The sequence below is a fragment of the Rhinolophus sinicus genome, linkage group LG05 (assembly GCF_036562045.2).
Source record: "Rhinolophus sinicus isolate RSC01 linkage group LG05, ASM3656204v1, whole genome shotgun sequence".
In the NCBI taxonomy this organism is placed as follows: domain Eukaryota; kingdom Metazoa; phylum Chordata; class Mammalia; order Chiroptera; family Rhinolophidae; genus Rhinolophus; species Rhinolophus sinicus.
In genome coordinates, this window is record NC_133755.1 from 17,029,089 (window position 1) to 17,051,267 (window position 22,179).

The 22,179-nt window shown below is 45.3% G+C and overlaps 1 protein-coding gene across 1 annotated transcript; it reads right to left on the reverse strand.

Annotated features, from left to right (window-relative positions):
• Window positions 1-2,033: 2,033 nt before the first annotated feature.
• On the reverse strand, window positions 2,034-10,896 carry ADGRF3 (adhesion G protein-coupled receptor F3). The gene is made up of 13 exons (XM_019735269.2): window positions 10,713-10,896; window positions 9,681-9,741; window positions 9,149-9,289; window positions 8,489-8,662; window positions 7,798-8,043; window positions 7,100-7,309; window positions 6,447-6,590; window positions 6,070-6,266; window positions 5,522-5,701; window positions 3,254-4,636; window positions 2,754-2,795; window positions 2,604-2,666; window positions 2,034-2,156 (listed from the first exon to the last, which is right to left on the reverse strand). Exons 1-13 carry the CDS (start codon window positions 10,794-10,796, stop codon window positions 2,097-2,099), a joined length of 2,985 nt encoding a protein of 994 aa, XP_019590828.2. The 5' UTR covers window positions 10,797-10,896; the 3' UTR covers window positions 2,034-2,096.
• Window positions 10,897-22,179: the final 11,283 nt, after the last annotated feature.

Genomic DNA, 22,179 nt, shown 5'->3' on the forward strand with positions numbered 1-22,179 from the left:
GTGCATGCACGTCTTACAAAGCTATGTATGGTAGAGATATAGCTTATAAAGGATCCAGGATACAGAAAGGATTATAAATCAATAAGATAACTCAGTAAAAAATGGCAAAAGATATCGACAGGTATTTTTTTAGAAACTGATAGGCAAATGGAGAATAAATGTGAAAAGATGTCCATTAGTAACCCAGAAAAAAAATTAAGATCATAATGAGATATTATTTTATACCTTCCAGGCTGGCAAAAATGAAAAAGACTAGGAATATCAAGTGTTGGTGAGGATGTAGAACCATAGGAATTTTTATACACTGCTGGTGAAAATGCAGATTGGTAAAACACTTTGGAAAACAGTCTGGCGTTATCTTGTTCATTTGAATATGATACGTGGTCTATAACCCAGCATTTCCACTCTTAAGTATATTTCCTAAAGAAAGTTGCGCATGCGTACCACAAGTGTTGAGAACAGCGTTGCTCTTTAATAGTAAAATACTGTGAATAATGTTCATGGACAGGAAAGTTTCAAAAACAAGCAAAACTAAGTACATTTCTAGGATGCCCATATATGAGGTAAAAAACATTTTCTAAAACAGCAAAGGTTAGAGAAAAGAGAGAAATCTTAATTCCAAATATATGTGGACTCCATGCTCCAGAAGGTGGAGCGTGCCTCTCCCCCCTTGAGTGTAGGCTGGACTTGGTGACTCAACTCCAGATCGTTGAGTGCAGAAAGTACAGTGTTTGTAAGAAAAATGTTTTCCACAGCGTGTGGTAGCATTTCCATGTCTTTGTTTCAATGGAAAACATCCCCATTCCATTTTATAAAAATAACCATGAATTTTGTAACTAACAAAGACTTAAGCAAATTATTAGAATGTTTTCATTTATCCAATTTAAAAATTCGTCAGAATCCTGTCGTCAACTCTTGTGAATTCCATAATTTAACTCAGCTACATCCCTTGGTGTCCTTTAGAGGCTTTTCGTAAATCTTCCTTCTCTGGATCTAGTCTTAGCTGGATCTTGTCACTTTTAAATGTGTCATCTCTGTCCTTAATTCATAGCAATCTGTGGTACCTTTCTCTATGTTAAAATTGACGCTTTCTTACCAATGTGTTCATACCAGTGACTTTGTATACATGCATATATCCGTGAAACTTAATTTTATATTGATTTGTTTAAAGTTAAAGAAAGAGGGACCCATTAACTTCACCTTTTCCTTAACTTGGAACAAAAACAAACCAAATTCTGCCCTGCACCTCTAATGTTCGGAAGATCAGTTTTTGTCAATTAAGTCATCCTTTCTTCCTAACTAGAGAAGAAATAATCAGTCATCACTGAATAGTTAAAACCATTTTTATCAAATGTATCTGTAACACGCAATGTTGATTAGTTAAAAGCTGGTTGAGACAGTTTTACGTGGCAATTATTTTGAACTTTGATATCTGTTGATTATTTTTACAGCAAAGGCAGGTTTATTCATCAGGTAGCTTTAGCCAGTTTTTCATACTATTCTTGCTTAGATAGTTTTAGGGTGGGGACATGTGAGCTGCAAGAGAAATGAGTGTGACTAATGGACGCATAGCCCTTCCTTCCCAAGGGCTGAGCTCTTGGAGGAGGAAGGGTTCAGGGCATGGGGCCAAGGCCCGTTGTGGTGGATTCAAGCACATCCTACACTTCCTTGGAGGCACATGGCTCTGTGTGGTTCACTCAGAGCTTCTGCCTTCCCCACGAGAGAGCTTGCCCTGAAGCTCTGAGCTGGTGACAGACTACCTTGGCCCACCTTTGTAGGTTGCCCTCCCTTCTGGACACCAAGCCCACCGATGGTAATTTCTTCAAAACAAGGATTTTTTTCTGAATAATTTAAAATTGGATAGTGTGAGGGAATTTTCAGAGTGAATTGGGGCAAGGGTTGTTGGTGAAACTCCCTCCATCTTTCTGGGAAAGCAATAGCAGATGCTATGCTTTCTGCCCTCTAAGGCCTGCACCTTCCCCAGCCCTCTGCAAAGTCTCTTTTCCACCCTTGGGGCTGGAACAGGTCTATGAAGGGTCCTTTGCTAGTTATTCTCACTTCACGCTGCTGACTCTGCTCCCGAGAAAGCTTCGTCCTCACCTGCCATTTTCACTTCTTCCTTTGCTGTGTTCTGGCATCTGGGTTTCATTTGTGGCCTAGGGAGGGGTGAGAAGGCCCGATGGCAGTGCGATTATTATTGTCAGCTCTCCTTTGGCGAGGTTGTGTCCATTTTTACATTCTCACCTCCTGCCGGGGCTGCAGTAATCCTAGGAATTTTGCTCTCAGCTACAGTGACGTCCCTGCTTACCGATCCTACCTTTTCCTTTCAAATAGTAACTAACTGGAGGTAGGTTTTCAGATGGAAAAAGTGGGGACGAGAGTCACCAGAAGTCCAGGTTGTAATAAGGAACCCAAAGACCTGATTCTGACTTTTCTGACTGGGCTGCTTTCTGCATTGTTAAACTTGAACCTGAAACATGCTTGCTCTAAAAAACAACGCCAATCTTCTCTCAGCTTCTAGCTATGCCCATCTTTTGGGAAGGCTCTGGAACACCTGCTTCTGACCTCAGGGGAGAACTGTGGATTTGCAGCCAGTAACTCACCAGGGAGATGGTGGAGTTGTGGGGTTGGGCGCGGCAGAAGCGTTTGAGTAAAGCCTCTTGTACCTGCAGGAGAGGTAAATGTCTGGTTATGGCAGCCGAAGTCCTGGCCTTCGGATATGAGTCAGGCGGGGCTTAGGTGGGCAGACTAACCTTCTTGTCCATGAGGCAACCAAACAGTAAGATGAAGACACCCTGAAAAGAGGGATATGGGGTTAAGTTAGTCAAAGAGGAAGCAATCAACCAAAATCCACTGTTTCCCATTCCTCTTTGTTCACCTCTGTCCTCTTGTCTAATTCACATCCTGGGGTTTCCCATCTCGGGTTTTCTGTACATTGGCACCGTTGGTGCAGAGGCCCATTTCAGGGCCTTTTCTTACTGTTATGATTGCAAAGGGGATATCACAGGATTGGATACTGACAATTCCCTGACTTCTCTGGCAAAACTTACTTTACAGATAAGAAAACCAGGCTTCAGAGAAATTTGTCCAAAGTTATCCAGCTAGTCAGTGGAGGAGCTGGGATCCAAACCTAAGCCTCCTAGAAGTCGTGAGCTATGTTTCCTCTCCACCGTGATACCTCTTTGAGAAGGGACTGGCAGTGACTTAGACCATCTACAAGGGCAAAAGGCATACCCACCGCATTCTTACCTACCTGGGAGGTGTTGAGAATTGTGAAGACGTAGTGAGGAACTATGGAGCCTTCCTCTAACAGAGTGGCCAGGCCCAGCCCCCAGGTGAGGCCGAAGATGGGTGTGAGGATGAACAGGGCTTTGACCACCCCCAGAAGGGCTTGCCACTTCTCCATCTGGGGTCCCTCTGACAGCGAAGGTCTCAGCAACTTCAGCACAGCCATGGCTAGGACCAACCCATTCACGCCCACGATGGCCAGCACTGGCCCCACAAAAGTGTAGAGCGCCCCTCCCTTCCCATCCAACCAGCATGCCCCCTCCCCCAGGTATTTCCCTCGGGGTAGGTAGAGGCCCAGGGCAACACCTGCGAACCCCATGGGGCACAGGTAGCCAAGGACCACCATCAGGGAGAGTACTTGGCGCTTGGACAGCTGATGGAAGACAAAGAGCAACTGGTGGGCCAACATCAAGGCCTGAGCCAACATCCAGAAAAACGTGGCCAGGTAGAGGAAATGACAGAGGAAGGCAGCGGCCAGGCAGAGTGGGCTTCGGGGTCCTGGCGGAAGCAGGGGGGCTCCCAGGAAGCAGCTGTCTGCAGCCAGCAGACAGAGCACCATGTTGAGCAGGGCTACGTGGCGTAAGTAGGCAACTTTGTTCCGTACCACGACTCTCCACACCAGCCTGTACACGCCCAGGCACACGAGCAATGCCAGAATGGAGGCCCCCAAGCCCACCTGACTCAGCAGCTCCAGGGTGGGGTTTCCTGGAACAGTGTGTCGGGACATGAGGACAGAGAAGGCAGTGAGGTGCTGACAGATGCACCGAGTGGTGGGGCTGGCATTGGCTGTCTGCAGCTGGCACCCTTCCTCTGACCATCCCCCATTGCCCTGGAAGAGATGGTGGTCCCAGAAGACACAGTGGAGGGTGCTGTCTCTGTCCCCAAAGTCCAGGATGACTTCTCCCTGGTTGAAGGCCTGGCCACCTGCCATGATGGAGACGGCAAGGACCAGACCAGGAGTGGCATAGAGGGCGTCCCCCAGCCCTTGTCCATAGTTGGAGGGTAGAAGGTGGTCCAGTTTTCGCAGCATCAAGCTAGTAATAGTGACATTGGTTCCATTATGGTCCAGTGGGGCCAGTGAATGTCTGGGAATCTGTGCCTGCAGCGGCGGCTGAGTGGCGAAGGAGACTCTGTAGTCAGCAGGAAAGGAGGGCCCGAGGAGCTGGGTCTGCAGCTGCACGTTGGGCAAACTGAAGGAGAAGGGCTGATCCTGTGGGCACAGGCTGCATGCCATGGTCTCCACAGCCAGCAAGAGGTCTGAGCCTGCTGACGGCTTCTGGACGTGGGCCAGGGTCCACAGAGAACTGGCGTCCATGTCTAGGACCTTGTCGGTGGTTTTCAGGAGAGCCTGTGGCACCCAACAGAGAGATGAACCCTAGCTCCTAGAGCCCTCAGCACTGAGCCAGGGGCACTGGGAACTATAGACCCACAAATCCACCTGCCCTTGTCCAGTACAAGACCTAAGGTTGGAGAGAAAGGGGGAGAGGAAGACAGGCCTAGGAAGGGAGAGTAGGAAGGAAAGGAGCTGTTGAGCTAACCCCTGGGGCATCTCCAAGTATGTGGTGTCAGGAAGCACATCCTGCTCCCCTCTGTCTGACAGCCCTGTTTCCTTCTCAATCTGTTGGTGTCACCCAGGCCCTAAGGGGACCTTTCTCCAATTCCTTGACCCTACAGGTCTATAAAGCTAGGAATGGTGGTAGAGGGCACAATGTTTTGAAGTAGAGGCCACATGCGTGTCTGGACACCAACACCTGATACATATTCCCAGACATGAGAGCTGTGTCGTGCCATTGTCCCCGATTATTCTTCTGGCTTAGTTTATGAGTCACAGCGGATGCCTATATCGAGAGCTGGTTGACATGAGTTCAGCAAAGCCAAGTGTGTTTGAGTATCTCCACGTAGGTATCTTGTGTGTGCGTTTGTGTGTTGGAGGGGGATTCATGTCATATCCACAAGTCTGCACGTGCATGTATGCCTCTGAACTCATGTCTACACACCCCCTCCTGCCGTCTTCCGACCTCCCATGTGTTCCCAGCATCAAACCTCCACATTCCATGGCCTTAGAGACTGGTGTCCAGGAGAAGGGAGGGACCAGGGGAGCAGACACTCATACTCTCGAAAGGTCTGTTGTCTGACAGCCCATGGTGATGTCAGAGGGACAAAAGTGCCCACAGGTGAAGAGCTTCCAGCCCCCTCTACCCATCTGGCACCTGCTGTGGCTCAGAGATCTTACCTCCAGGGCACTGCGGTTAAGCTGTGTTCTGGTGTCTGCCAACACCTTGGCCAGAAATGTCATGGTGCCCAGCAGTGCCAATAAATCAGAGGGTGAGCTCACCACTACCGTCTGCTCCAGCAGCTGTGCCAGGATCTGGGGCACTTCTTCAGCAGGCCAGCCCTGGCCTGCCCACAGCAGCTGAGACAGACACGACAGTGGAGAGTGTGTAGCATCCTCACAAGAGGGGCCACCTCCTCCCTCATCCAGCTCCTTCCTCCCCATGGTACCCTGTCCCAGGGGATCGGGGAGCGGAGAGCAGACTGAGCCATGTGGAAGGAACTGACACCAATGTTAGTGGGACAGACTTGATAGGATTCAGGTGTGAGAATAGCACCCTCCCCGCCATGAGGGTCCGGCCACTCTAAGGCCCCCACACCTACTTCCTGGCCCTGCTGAGTAACCTGTGACATGGGCCACTGGAGGAAAGGATTCTAGAGCGGGGTCCTGATTGAGGAAAGGTAGGTCCTGGAGCGGTGGCATGTGGGAAGTGGGGCCAGAAGCTTTACCTCGGCTCTCTGAAGCAAGGCCAGGAGCCCCGCGTCAGTGCAGCTGCTGTGGATGGGCCCCCAGGTCCCGTCAGGCCCACATGTCCTCTTCACTATGCCCATTCTGTTCACGGGACAGGGGGCCTGTGCCACATGGCCGGCCTTGGTGACATTCCAGGCAACAGCTGAGGCGTCCTCAGGGCAGACAGTGTCTCCATCTGAAGAATGATACCAGGGAGGGCTCAGCAGCCGCTGTCTAGCCCAAGCCTGTCCGTGGGCGGAAACCCATGCAGGCTCTAGAGCCTGGCCCTGTTTGTTGCCCAGTGCAGGGGTGTCAGGGAGGAGCTCCCAGGGCAAGCAGGTGAGAGGCTGGCCAGCTGGACCTCAAGCCCACGTACCCTGGATGATGGTGACAGAGACGGGGACCCTCACGGGGGTCAGTCCTGGACTCTGCAGGTCACAAGTGTACATGGTGTCAGCGATGGGGCAGTGCTGAACGGCCAGTACCAGGCACTGGTCTCCTGGTGTGTTGAATAAGGAGGCTGAGGGTGAGCGAGAGAAAGGAACAGGCATTGGGCTGGGAGCAGACCTAGAACCCAGCAGGCCCAGCACCTTCAGAAGCACATGAAACGGTGGGGAAGAGCCAAGTGGTATGAGGGCATCAAACGGCTGAAAGCAGGGCTCAGATTTTGGTGAAGGGCACTCTGGGGACCTCTAACTCGCCCCGGGGACTTGAAGCCACAGTTTCCTCATGTGTAAAATGGGACTATCATCAAAAGAACCTCACAGAGTGTATTGCGAGAGTTGGATGGGAGTGTGTGAATAAACAGCATTTCGCAAAAAAAAAAAAAATAAAAAAAATCTACATTCACATGGCTGTTGTACCAACAGAATTGGGATTGTTCTATGTGGTAAAATCAGTGTTGGACTTGGATCCGGAACTCCCAGGATGAACTGCAGCCTCTGCTTCTGGTGAGCTGGAGAGCCAGCTGCCTAGGGGAGACTAGCTGCCCCCTCTCCCCAACCCCTGACAGCCAACCCCTTTCCATACCTTCGCTGCCTTTTCCAGGGCTCCAGGAAGCCGTGTAGCCCAGGTGTGTGCGGGGGATGCAGCAGCTTAGCTGAAAGCCAGGGGAGGTGGCACAGGAGATGGAGAGCTGGTCTGGAAGCCGAGCCACGTCTGTCGCCTGCAGAGGCACCCTCACCACGTGGTACAGCTCCCACCTGAATCCCTGGGCCTCAAAGCAGCACATGTACTCACCTGCAGACACACACCTGCTGTACCTCCCGGCTCCTCCGCCTCCCACCTGAGCCACAGAATCCCTGCTGCTTCCCCAGCTACACCCTAGGCTGACCTTCCTGGTCCGGCTTCTGCTAAACCCCAGCAAGAAAGATCCCTGCCCCCAAAAGGATTTCTAGGAGGAAGAAGAGATGTAGAGAAGAGGCTCCTGACCCTGAATTCTAAGGTGACCCTGTCTCCCGCCAGTAGGTACCCTTTCAGCACCACCTGCTGCCATTTCGACAGTTTGAAGACAAGGATGGTCTGTGCTCAGTTGACATCGAAATCATGTTTTCAGCTTCTCCCCTTATAATTTTTCACATCAATAGGCTACTTAGACTTAGTTTCCCAGAATAAATAAATGGAAAGATGAAAAAGGAAGGGAAGAGGAGGGTAAACAAAGAAGGAAGAAGGAGAGAGGGAGGAGAAAGAGAAGAAGAGAGAGGAGGAGGGGAGGACAGGCCGGCTACCTTGCCACTGATGGGAGATGTTGCAGATGCTGAGGACGGCCTGGCCCTGGCTAGAGGTCAGAGACACATGTGTCCCTGGCTGCAGGCGGATGGGTCTGGGGCTTCCTGTGCGCCGCAGGAACCAGTTCAGGTTGGTGGTCTCATGGCTCGTGAGGAGGGTCACGTTCAGTGTGTTGCCAGGTACCTGCAGCCAGGTGTTCAGCCTCAGGGTCCCGGGCACTGCAGGGAGGCAGGAGACAGGGGCTACTGGGCCAGGAACTCGTGGCCTCCATGCAGCTAAGCTCTCACTGCTGCCCCATCTTCTGAAGCCCATTCCGCCTCCTTCCCTCCCTGCCTGGCATTTTTTGTTTTGTCCCTGGATGAGTATGGCTGCTGCAATCCAGCCTGGAAGACCGCAAGCATCTGTCATTGGCAACTAAACAGGGAAACGTTTTGGCCCATGACTTTCCCTCGCCCTGTGAGGGAACTTTCTCTCCCTGTGGGCATGTTTCCAGAGCCGTGTTTTTCATTAGTCTCCCTGCTCAGGTCCCAAGCTCGGGGCCTGTGATCTCTTATGACGGCTGGCATTTTCTCCCACCCAGTGGAGCCACTGGGCTTGGGCCAGCTGGCAGAAATACAGGGGTCAGGGAGGAAAAAACAGAGGTTTCTTTCACTTGGGCCCATTGGATTTCAAGTTCCCCACCCTCCTCACCAGGTGGCAGCAACTGGCAGTAGCCAGCTTCAGTGGGACCGAAGATAAGACAGCTGCAGGGATGGTAGTCGTAGAGGAATTGGCAAGGATGGTGATGGGAGCAGACACTGGCATTCCACTGGTATCCAGAGAGGCAAGCACAATAGGTAAAGCCGTCGTGCTTGGCATTACACTCTGCGACAGAGGGAAAGGGAATAAGAAGTGGGCAGGCTGTCTGAGAAAGCCAGGTAGGCAGGACCAATAACTGCCCGAGGCCCAAGAACCTGTAGGGCTGGTATCTGGAGCAATGCCAAAGTCACAGGGACCTGAGTCACACCCACGTGCCAGGGACTGCCTCCTCAGCCAGGGCTCAAAGCAGTGGAGGTCATGCTGGGCAAAGGCATCGGGGTGGGGGTGGACAAGTCTGGGCCCCCGTGGTCTGCCCCTTGGGCCCTCTGTTTAGAAGATGGCTGCATGGAGCAGGAGGGAAAGGGTGTCTCCGGTGGGGAGGTGAGGAAGGAACTGGGCCATGCAGACCCTCCAGGAAGTAGGGAGAGGCCGGTAGCATCTCAGGCCAGCTGGCTGCGGGAGGGCTCGAAGCCCCTGTCCCTTCAGTCTGAGTCCCCTTCACATGCAATGGGTGGCACTGGAAGTCAGGAGTCAGTAGAATTTTCTCCCTACCTGTCGTGAGGCTGAGGCCAGTGAGAGTTCTTGGTGACGAGGAAGCCAGGGCAGGGGCCAGGGTCAAGGTGCTAGAGAGTGTGGTTGGCCAGATGTCATTTAAAAAGTCCAGCTGTACATAGACGGAGACCAGGACTGACTCTACAGGAGAAGAGGGGACAGCTGGAGAGGGGAGGCGGCGAGCCGTGGGCCAGGCCCCTGTGCCTCCCATACCTCGCTGGTCACTGCCCGGAACCCAGAGCAGACCCCCCCTCCCATAGCCTGTCGGCGCCATCAGCACGCAGGAGGGTGATAGCTCCTGTTTAGCTATGGTGCCTTCAGGCAGCCTGTTTCACGTCACCCTCCGTTTTATAGACGAGGCTCTCCAAGACCAGTGGTTTTTCCCAAGGCCTCACAGCTGGAGAACCGGCACGGGCCTGCCTGACCAGCGCCAGATCCAGTCCTCTCTGCCCACCACCCTCCCTGGGGCCTCTTCTAGTCCTTTCTTGCCACCTCATTCCCTGATCCTTCTCCTCCTCCTCTGTCCACTCACCACCTGCTCCACACTCTTGGTCCAGTTGCTGCCCAGCTGCCCAACCAGCCTGACTGGGTACCTAGAACAGACCACAGAGGAGAGACCACTGAGCAGAGGCTGATGCCAAGTTTGTCCCAGGGATGCCTTCTTCCCCAAGCGGCTCAGGGGCCAGCCTGGCTAATCTGGCATGACACGGTCTCTTTGAAGCTCTTCTTTTTGCCAGGAATTAAGCAGGTACATCCGGAGGGGAACGAAGGCTTCTGGCAGATGTGAGGAATGCAGCCCCGAGGACCAGAGCCCGAACCTCGGAACCAGGCCCATCCTGGAGAGTCAACATGCTTTGCTTAATTCCTTCCTGAATTTACCTGTCCCTGGGCCTCTAGGCTAATTGAAATGGCTGGGTCTGGAGCTCTGGGGTGGGGGCTGGGCAGAGCTGGCTGGGGCCCAGAGGCTTGGGGGTTTCTTCTATTTTCTCCACAGGAATTGCCATGGGGGTAAGTAGAGGCAGCATCTTCCCTTAGTCTCTGATTTCTATAAATTTTTCCTCAGCAACTTCTCCTTCCCTCAAAATGTTACATGTATGTGGATATCTATCGAAAAACAGATATGGTGGAGACAGAGCTAGAGACAGCCACCTGGGAGAAAGCACACATGAAAAGGTGCTAATCTAGACTCTGCTGCCTTTCCTCAGATTCTCTTGTCCTTTACACCAATGTTTCCCAAACCTGGAAAGTTTTTCTTGTCTTTTTATTTTTAAATTGCAAGCTTGACTTTGCATAAAAAGAGCCTTTATCCCAAGTGCAGCAGGCATCACTGGAGTTCACAGGGAGTCAAGTAAAGAAAGCAAGCTATCCCCACACCGTGGAAAATATGACTGAACACTCAGAGACCTTACAACAAACCCGCCTTTTTTTATACATTCTATCCTCTGCCTTCAGCCCTTTCCCCTCCACCTATCGTTTCATCCACATCTTGCTGCCTCTCACCTCCAAAGGCCCCTATTGTCGCCTCTGCAGACCTTCCCAGGGTCCTCACCCCAATCTTACTCACAGGTGGGGATGCTCGGGCAACTGGTGACCCCACAAGGGGGAGAATCATGGCCAAGAGTAGCACGGGGGCAGCCGAACACACCATGGCTCAGGGCAGCCGTCCTCAAGAGCCCTCCCTCTGCAGCTTGATGCAAATTTCCTCGGAGAAGAGCTGGCTGGACAGTGCACAGATGGGATGGGAGGGAAGAGTGGAAGGGAGCCAGGGCCAAATTTACAGAGGAAATGCTACAGCCCGTGACTGAGACAAATGAGCATCCAGGTGTGGGGCCACCTGGAGCCCACATGCCTCCGTGAGAGGAGTCTGCCCAGACGCCCCCTGGGGTCTGGACCAAGGATTCAGCGAGCAGGAAAGGACTTAGGGGTCCTTGTTACAACCAGCAATGTGTTGGTAGGACAGGCTCAGTCACGTCTCCAAGTGTCTGGGAAACCTGGATTGTTCTGGAACTCCCAGGAAGCTGGATCATTAAGGTTAGAAAAGACAAACATTAGAGCGGATTGCAATCCTCACATAATTTCTAGGTAGGCTAGAGTCTTAAGAGTAACAAAGAATCTGGAAAAATACTAGGATAAATTATCAAGTAATTTCACAAAATAATTTCGAAGTGGAAAAGGCTTTTCTAAACAAGACACAAAACCCAGAAACCAGAAAGGAAATAAATTAGACTGTCTAACAAGATTTAAATTTGGGATGAAAAGTATGTTAGGGTAATAAAGGCAAAAGACCATATTGGTAGCATGATGATTGCATAAAGGGCTAATTTTCCTTTTTCTTTTTAAATTATAGTTGACATTCAATATATTAGTTTCAGGTGTACAGCATAGTGGTTAGGCATTTATGTAAGTTAGGAAGTGATCTCCCTGTCCTCGATAAGTCTAGTACCCACCTGGCACTATACATAATTATTACGATATTATTGACTATATTCCCTATGCTGTACTTTACATCCCCATGACTGTTTTGTAGCTACCAATTTGCACTTCCTAATCCCTTCACTTTTTTCACCCAGTCCCCCAATCTCCCTCCCATCTGGCAATCATCAGTTTGTTCTCTGTATCTATGAGTCTGTTTCTGTTTTGTGTGTTCATTTATTTTGTTCTTTAGAGTCCCCATATAAGAGATCATATGGTATTTGTCTTTCTCTATCTGACTTATTTCACTTAGCATGAAACCCTCTAGGTCCATCCACGTTGTCGCAAATGGTAAGACTTAATTCTTTTTTTATGGCCGAGAAATATTCCATTGTCTATATGTATCACTTCTTCTTTATCCAATCGTCTGTCGATGGACCCTTAAGTTGCTCCCATATCTTGGCTGTTGTAAATCATGCTGCAATGAACATAGGGAGGCATAGATCTTTTTGAATTAGTGTTTTGGAATTCTTCAAATAAATATCCAGAAGTGGAACTGCTGGGTCATAAGGTAATTCTATTTTTAATTTTTTGAGGAACCTTCTGTTTTCTATAGTGGTTGCACCAATTTGCAATCCCACCAATAGTGCATGAGGGTTCCCTTTTCTCCACATCCTCGCCAACACTTGTTGTTTGTTGATTTATTGATGATAGCCATTCTGACAGGTGTGAGGTGATATCTCATTGTAGTTTTAATTTGCATTTCCCTTATGATTAGTGACATTGAGCATCTTTTCATATGTCTATAGGTCATCTGTATGTCCTCTTTGAAGAAATGTCTATTCAGGTTCTCTGCCCATTTTTAAATTGGATTGTTTGTTTTTTTGTTGTTGAGTTATATGAGTTCTTTATATATTTTGGATATTAACCCCTTATTGGATGTATCATTGGTGAACATCTTCTCCCATTCTGTAGGTAGTCTTTTGTTTTGTTGATGGTTGCTGTGAAAAAATTTTTAGTTTGATGTAGTTCCATTTGTTTATTTTTTCTTTTGTTTCACTTGAAAGGGCAAATCTTAATGCAGGAATTTTTTTTATTTTACACATCAGTAAGACAGAAAATGGGCAAAAAAATAGGAACAGGATGTTTACTGAAAAAGAAATATAAATAGCTTGGTAAACATATGAAAGCATCCAACGTAAGACATAAGAAAGGCAAATAAGAAAAAAAATAATCCAATTATCCAAAGACAAGATATTGATTTTATTCAGTGGTGACAAAAATGTACTTGTACATGAGTACAAAATATGCGTATAAGGAAGTTCTAGGCAGAGTTGTTTGTGATAGCCAATGAGTCAAACAACCAAAATGTCTGTTCAAAGGGATAGGTTAAGTAAATATGGGATTTCTAAACAACACAACATTGTTATAGGAAAAAAACAAAGTGAAGTAACTCTAAGAAACTTTAAGTAATATTTATATTAAATGAATCAGTAAATAAATGGAATACATCAAGACATTAACAGTAGTTGTAACTAAATGGTAGGATTGGTACAATTTTCTACTTTTCTGTGTTTTTCAGTTTTGTATTCTGTAATGGAATAAATCTTAATGAAAATACCAAATCTTGTAGTGTCCACTTCTTCCTCACTTGCCAACCAGGTTCAGAGTCCTTCAGGTTTGCCCAGGTATCACTGGTTATTAGAAAGCATCCACAGGCTGAATCAGGGCTTATGCCTAGGGTGGGGTTCCGACCGACAGACAGAAATTTATTGCTTCCACCTACCTACTCCCAAGTTCAGGGTCAATCATAAGGCTACTGACCTTTGTCCCTCTAGATACAGAATGATATTCTGAAATCAGTAAGTTTTTACCCCTGCTGACAGCTTCCCTGAGCTCCAACCAAGTTGCACCCTGAGCAAAGAAAGTTCCGTTTTTATTCCTTTGTGTTTTGATCCCTCCAGGCCATGTCAGCTGGGGTCTTTGATAACAAAGGTTTGCAATCCAGGCTTCTCTGATCTGTATCCAAACAAGTTATCTTAAAACTTCCTTTCCCGTGTAAACTACTAATAGGTTACTAAAGAATAAAGATAGTTTTAGACCTTTATCCCATATGAATCCTAACTTCTGATTTTCTTTCCACCTGACATGGCATTAAGCTATTAGAAACATTAAATGATAGATTGTTAAAGTGGGAAGGGACCTTAGATGAGATATCATCTACTTCAACTCTCTCACTTCACAAAAGAGGAAAAGGAGCCACGAGGGGAAATGGGTTTGCCAAAGATCACACAGTGAGTGGGTGGCAGAGCCAAAGCTTAAGGCCAGGTCTTCTGACTTTGAATCTAGGGAATTTAGATGAAGGGGATTAAGTTAGATCAATTTAAATATAGAATAATAGGATCTTCGGGCTATAAAAATGAATAAAAAATTATATAAGATAGAATTTGATTCCATAAGGAAGGCTGTTCTTCAAAATGTCTTCCTAAGTAAGAAAGGAAATGAATAAAATATAAAAATTGGTGCTTATGGAAAGTGTGTGCGTAAAGAACAAGCAATCCTAGGAAAGTCAGCGCATGAATACCTTACTTATCTAAAGGTCCTTAATTCAGCAGATGTGCCCATTTGGAACACAGCTGAGATTTTACAAGGATTCAAAGAAGGCCCATCAGCTGCAAAAGAGGTCATAGAGATGACATGCTGAAGGGTCTCGCTGGAGCCAGTAGGCAAGCAAAAGAACTAAAAGGCATCCAGATTGGAAAAGAAAAATAAAATTATCTTCATTTGCAGATGACATGATCCTATACTTAGAACATCCAAAGGAATCCACAAAAAACCATTAGAGCTGATTAAGGTTCAGCAAAGTTGCAAGGATACAAGAACAATAGGTATTTGTGAAAATGAATAAAGGAAACCTCATTTAAAATGGAGTCAGGAAGCTATAAGAGAGAACTCTCATGCACGTGTCACTTAACACACACCACTGACACCAAGACCAAATGTATCTTGGTGCATTTGCCAAAATATGATTCAGGTGCAGAAAGCATGACAGCTATTATGAAATAGACTATTTCTGCTGGTTGCTACCAAGCCTTGGCCAGTGGCAAAGCTTGCCATGCATCAGTGTGCAGAGAGGAGAGGAAATGCACCGCTAAAGTTTACTCAGTTACAGTAACGACTAATCAGTTAATCATTGGCTGAGGCAGAAAGCTCTAACATAGAGAGTATTTGTTTAAAATTGCTTGATGCCATGAAATGCATCATCTGTGAAATATATGACAATAAGAAATACATCGACAAAAAGCCAGGTGCTATTTATCTTCATAGAACTAAGGCTATTTATGACATAAAAAGATTTTAAGAAGTGGTATAAAGTGATTCAGAAAGAGAGCAAGAATTTCAGATCTCATACGATTTAAGCATTTAACTTTGGACAGAATGAGGTCCCATACTAACTGTCTGGATAGTACAGAAAACCCTGTGTCAGCATTTGTGTTAAAGCACTTGCTCAAAGGCACAACTTAGAGAAGTTGAAGAAACTCATGGAATTCGTGATGGTATCCTTTGATCCCCTACAAGTTAGGGTGGAACAGAATTTTTTTCTTCTAAAGAGAAAATAATTTCAAATCCTCTAATCCAGGGGCCTGCCTGATTCTAACGTATAATTCAGGCTATCAAAATTTTAATAAACTTAAGTATCTGTTAAACACCATTCCCTATCTATTTAGAACCATCTATGAAAATCATTGTATAATGTTGGAGGTATGGATGGCTTTCCTAAGCATGAAACGAAATCCTGAAACCATATAGGACAAGATGACTGATTTGAGTATGAAAAGTATGAGATGTCTTATACAAATCACAAAAGGCTATGAGATGGTTATATTACGTCATGAAAGAAGAACATTTTTTTTTCTATGTTAGGGTTTGAGAAAGAGTAACTAATGGAAAAGCAGACACAGGAGTCAGACAGCTGGAGATCAAAATCAGCTTCATTAACTGGAAAAGCTGAGTGGGAGAAGGTGCTTTGGATCTCAGCCAGATTCACCTCCCAGCACATTCGCCTTGAACTGAACTTACTTAGCCAGTCACCAACACAACTGGGCATCTCTAGGTCTCTTTTGTGGGGACAGGGGGAGCTGAGAATGAGCCTGGAGGATTGGCCACTTCAAAAGTAGGATGTGGGGACAGAGTCCCAGAGAGCAGTTTCCAGGCTCTAGGCCTCACGTGGAAAGGTGCTGGCTTGGTTATTAGATGGCCATCCGCTGTGGCTGGGTGGCCATCAGCTGTAACCCGTTAGCCATTAGCCACTAATATAACTGCCGTGGCTACGCTAGGGGGTTGGTTGGTTGGTAGAGAAGCGGTCGGCAGGTTGCGGATCACGTGGCTCCTGCTTCCTGTATCTCCAACCCAGCCGCCCGCGAGAATATGGTGGTATGACTCCCCTATCTGTGGCTCCCTGGGTGTTCCTTTTTGGCCTCACCATGTCCTACAACCTTGTGCGGGGAGCAGGACCAGACATCCCGCATGACAAAGGAGCACCCAGAGCTCATTCTCCGTGTCTTACACTTTTTTGCTTGGGGAAGAGGGAGAGAGAATGGGGGCTATATGCTTCTCGAGAGTGGAAGTTCCCCCCACCAAGTGGAAATGTGAGAAGAAAGGAATAAACATGCCTTGTCAACACTCTGCAGTACTGATTATAACAAAATTTATTTCAATATTCTAGTGAGAGAAAAAAACTTCACTTAACAAGTGACAAAATACATAAATAAGTCAATTGTATAAAGTCAGTAATCCTAAAAAATATTTTTGAACACCTTGCTAGAAGCCCTAGAGAAATGTGTGCCAAGGGCAAAAAATAGTAGGCACTTGTCTTGGAAACCTGTTGTTTCTACTTATATTGCACTTATTTTCTGACCCACTTCCTAGAAACTGGCCTCTACCCATAATTACAGGTTTCACAGGGAAGAAGTCATCATTTTACACAAGGTTACCTGGCTCCCTGGCTACAGTACAGCCCATGAGTATACATCTAACACCAAGTTCGAAAAATTTCCCTCTCGGGGGTAATTTTGGAAGTGGGACCTAGTGAGTGCCTGAGGTTGAACTTGCAACGCGAACACTCAGCAGCTATTGGTTTTCTGTCATGTGGACTGGGAAAATGGTCTGAGCTCAAAGGAAAAGTGAAGCTAATGTATAGATAGATAGAAACAAACAAATATGAAGGGAGTCCATTGTTTCAACTTGAGTTTGTTCCTGATACTCATTTGCACTCCTGATCTCCAGTTCTATCAGAGATCCCAACTTCTTTTAATTAGTTCCCTTTCTGCTTGAGCTGGTTAGATCAGGTTTCTGTTTTTGCAGCAGAAGGAATGCACATGTTAACACATGCTCAGAAACGCCAAGGAAGCTGTGATGGTGGAAAAGTGGTTATTATATTAAGATACGGAATTAAAGAGCCTGGTGATTCAAGATAACCATTTCATCTTTCTAAACTTCCGTTTTCACATCAATAAAACGGAGGAATTAAATTAGATGACCTTTGTAGTACTTTTAAAAAATGTTCCACTTCCTTCTGGTCTTCATGATTTCTGATGCAAAATCCAGTCAATTTGACTCATCGTTTCCCTGTATGTAATGTATCATTTCTCCTTGGCTGCTTTCAAGATTTTTTTTTCTTTGTCTTTAGTTATGATGTGTCCAGGCTGGGCTTTCTTTAGACTTGTAGATTCACTGAGGTTTTTGCATCTGTAGGTTTTTATCTTCCCTCAAATTTGAGAGTTTTAGCCATTATTTCTTTTAATATTTTCTGCACCATATTCCTTCTTCTCTCTTTCTTGAACTCAAATGACACAAGTGTTAGGCTTTTTTGGTATCTTCCCATATAACCCCCTCTCCTTCCCCACCCCCCACCGCCTCCCCACTCCCCACATCATGGCTTTGTTCAGTTTTTCAATCTTTTTTCTGTTTATGTGAACAACAGATGTGATTCAGTGAAGGATCTTGAGATAGGGAGATTATTGTGGATTATCTGGGGGGGCCCAATGTCATCACAAGGGTCCTTATAAAAGAGAGACAGGAATATGAGGGACAAAAAAGGAGATCTACAACAGAAGCTAAGATTGGGTTGATGGTCTTTGAAGATGGAGGAAGGGACAATGAACCAAGGAATGAAGGCTGCCTCTAGAAGCAGGAAAAGGCACGGAAACAGATTCTTCCTGGAGTCTCCAGAAGAAATGCAGCCCTGCTGCCATTTTGATTTGAACCCTAGATGTTTCATTTCAGACTTCTGACCCTCAGACCTGTAAGATACTATTTTTCAGTTCTAATATTTCCATTTGGTTCTTTATATTTTCTACTTCTTCACTGAGACTTTTCATCTTTTCATTCATTTCAAGAGTGTTTATACTTACGACATTTTTATATTAGTGCTTTAATGCCTTTTTCTGACAATGCCAATATCTGCATCATTTAAGCATTGGTGTCTGTTGATTATTTTTTCCCCATGGGAGTTGAGATTTCCTGGTTCTTCATATGCCAAGTAATTTCAAATTGTATCCTGGACATTTGAATATTATGTTATGAAACCATGGATCTTGTTTAAATCCTATGGAAAATGTTGATATTTTTGTGTTAGTAGGCTATTGACCTGGTTTGGTTCAGGTCACAAGTTCTGATCAACCTATTGTAGATGGTGTTTTCAACATCAGTTCCCATTTCAAAGTCTTTCCAGTGCTATTCAGATCAACTGCATATATGTCCCAGCCAGTGGCCAGTCTGGGACCTGAGTGCTTGTCTATCTCTTAGTACAGTTTTAAGTCTATGGTGTGCTGTTTAGGCTCAGATCCATGCATGTACAACTGGAAGATGAGCCCAGGAGTTCATAAAACTCTATGAGGTCATCTTCCTGAACTCCTCTCTCAAGTTACTCAAGTTTCCCTGAAATAATACTCTTGTCAAAGTAGCGTGCACATAGCACACTTATGACATGTGTAATTAAATACATCCCTAAGTGCATTACAGAATGTTTATCACACCCATTCCTTTCAACAATACTCTTGTAAAAATAGCATGCACATAGCACATTTATAACCATCTTTATTACAAGTGTTTTTAAATAATTCTCTAGATGAATTACATAATGCCAATCACATCTATTCCCTTAGAACACTGTTCTCTTTGTAGCATTCTTATACTCATCGTTATTACGTGTGTGTTTTTTTTTTAACATTTCTCCAAATGCATTAAGGAAGAGCTAAGAATATTCTCAAGTATTTTTAGAACACTCAAGTTATTCCCTTCTAAAATATCCTTTACAGTATAAAATCCAGACTCCTCAAATCTAAACGTATAATGAGATAAGCAGAAGACCTTTGATGGGTCACAATTGCCAACAGGAAGTGAACTGATCACACAATACCCAGGTCAAATAAGAATGACCTGGGTATTCTCTTTAAATCTCAGGTAGAATTAGTTTGGACCTTTACCTCAGAGCTAAAGAATAAATCCCACCAAAGAGGAGTTTGCATTCAATTAAAACCCCACTGTGTTTCAGCAACAGAAGAATACCTACATTAAAATATAAAAGCAAGCAAATAAACAGCATCTTATAAAAAAAATAAAAGTGACTTTGATTTTAGATTATCACAGCAATGCAGGTTCATTGAAAAAAATTAGAACAATTAAGAAATGTGTAATTGAGAAACTGAAAGTACTTATGTCTCCCTGTCTGGTCATAAAACAAACGAAACCATATACTTTGCTTTTGAATTGTTCACATAAAACCTATCATATTTCCTGTTCTTATTTTTGAAAAGGAAATAACTACAATTTTTCATATTGTTTTCACACACACAAATGAAATATACAAAGAAGTTGTTTTTTCCTTGAATGTGGTTCTCAGATTGTATTTTCTTGAGAGTCTGTGAATTAAAACAATTCTTTTAGAAAGGAAATTTATTAAAGAGTGGCCCAAGATGTGGAAGCGACGTACCATCCAACAGCAGTAGAATGGGCAAACACACTGTGTATAGTTTTACAATGTACCACCATACTTGAAAAACATGCAGAAGTTAAAATGAACTGGATCTGTATGTACCGCTATAGAGCAACCTCAAAACAATGTTAAGTATAAAAAATGTTAGAGGTCACAATGGGATTTATAGATGATGTAATACAGAGTTGTACACCTGAAATCTATGTAACTTTACTAACAATTGTCACCCCAATAAATTTAAAAAAATTGTAAAACAAACAAACAAACAAAATGTTAGAGGTTAGGAACAGTGGGATACCATTTACATACACACACAAACACAAAATAATACTATGCTGAATCTGCATCTATACATACATAATAAAAGTATAAAAATATGAATAGGAATGATAAACGACAACTTCAAGATAGTGTTAACTCCGGAGACAAAACGGATGGTGAAGAGCTGGAGCTTTAGCTGAAACACAAAAATAAAAAGCTCTGAAGCACATATGGCAAAAGATTAATATCTGTTCATTTGTGGTGGTGGTACATGGATATCAAGCATATTACTTTCTATGCAGTATAGTTAAAATGGATAATGATGATGAATAGAGAGTGAGAAGGCTTTCCTGTTCTTGACTGTTAAGAGAGCATTGATTCATCTTTCTGCTGTGTCTGCTAAAAGATAGGCTTATGGACGTAATATATAGTAGTCTTTAAAGAAAACATACAGATGCCGTCTCCTTTTTTCCTTCCAGTTTGAATCATTTTAATATTCAAAGGCAAAAAGTAAGTGCTGATTTTGCTTTCTATTATTATTATTAATCATTATTATTTAAAACGCACACACAGGTCTAACAGCCCAACTGCCCAGAGGGAGAGACGCCTGCTCCGCCCCCCACAGTCCCGTCCTGTGATTGACACTGCTGTGGGCCGTCCCCCATACTCTCGGACACACACAGGAATTCACAGTGTCTGCTCCACCCTCAGCTGTCGTGCCTTTGCTCTTTCATGATGTGTGCATGTCCCTCCCCAACATCTCCATTCTAAAGTAAAAACCAAACAGTTGTTCACGGTCGGGGTACATCTCTCCCACGGGCATCAGTTCCTACCCCGCCGTGGGAAAGTGAGGCGGATCTTCCGGTTGGGAGCAAGTGAGTGAAAGGGGCGGGGTGGCCGGAGCTGGAGGAAGGGTCTATGGTCTGCCTGGCTGCACTCTAATATCCGAGTGAGGTCAGAAAGGCATGGAAGACACAGATGAGGATGGCACTCTGAGGTAAGGTTGGGAGGATTCTCCTCCCCAGGTTTAAATAGATCAATGTGTTAAAATCTAAAACAAAAACAAAAATAATCCACAATTCAAACACTATTGAGTTTCAAAAATTTGTCCCCACCAAGACAGCTAAAAAACAGCAGTTAACAATCTAGATCTTTCCAGGAAGTGAAGCTCCAGCCACCGCCATTTCTCCCTGACAACCCTATATTGGGCCCGAGAAGGAGATGCAGCAGCCACAGGCATTGCATTTGTAGCTTTTCAGCCTTGACAGGAAGGCCAGGGGCACAAAGGAAGTGGCCTCTACCCACAAGGTCGCCCTGGACACCCTGCTCGTTTTTTGAGCCACAAAGAGGGAGAGGTCTAAAGGGGCCTTGGACCCAGCCCTTCCATGGAACATCTCTTTCGGACTCCATGGCCTGTCCTACATGGTCTGTCCTCTAGCTCGGGCCTGTCGTCCTTTCCCAGCTCCTCCTCAGTCTTCTTGGTCACATTTCAAGAGCAATTCCTTCCCAGGGCAGGGGCAGTGGCAGCAGTGGCCATGGCTGTCAGGGATTCCAGTCCAGTCTTCTCTTATGAGAATGAGTTCTTCTAATACACACCTAGGCTTTCTTTTCTAAAGCAGAAGTCTTTACTTCTAGCACATATAAAATGTGCTTGGGCTGTGCCTGTACAAAGATGGGATTTTAAAAATTACCTGTAGGAAGTGTTTTATCCTACTTTAGTCTCCTTTGGGCTTTTACCTATATTCTTATTTGCAAGCCTTATTACTTTGTAGCAATTTGGGCTCTAGAGTCTATCTTAATGCCTTCATTCTTTATTTCAAATTTTTCTAGAGAAGCTGTTATTTCACTTTCAGCTAATCGCCTACCTACTGCTTTCCAGAGGGTGGCTGCTTCTCAAGCTATCCTATTTCTTTCCTATTTCTATTCTCATGCCAAACCAGAAAGAGAAATCCAACATGAGTAATTAGCTGATGCTCACATCACATCCTTACGACCATCTCTCCACTAGTAAAACACAGGTTATCCTAAACAGCCACCTTGTTAACACCGATTTGTCCCCTCCTACTTTATAAAACAGTACAACTGCATAGTTTTATGTTATGTTGTAGAACTTTACAGTTCTACAGTTTTAGCTTTGTGCAATTTGCTGTAGTGTTCTGGTAGATATGCCTTTAAAAGTGATAAATGTGAAACAACTACAATGCTAAAGAGCTCATAAATTAAAAACACCCGAATTCATGATATTTCTCTGTCTTTCCCTTGGTTATCAACACATTTTTGGTTGTAAGAAGTACGTATGTGTTATTTTGTGTTTTTCTTTTTAATATAATACTAATAGTCCATTTTGCTTTTTTTACTGAGA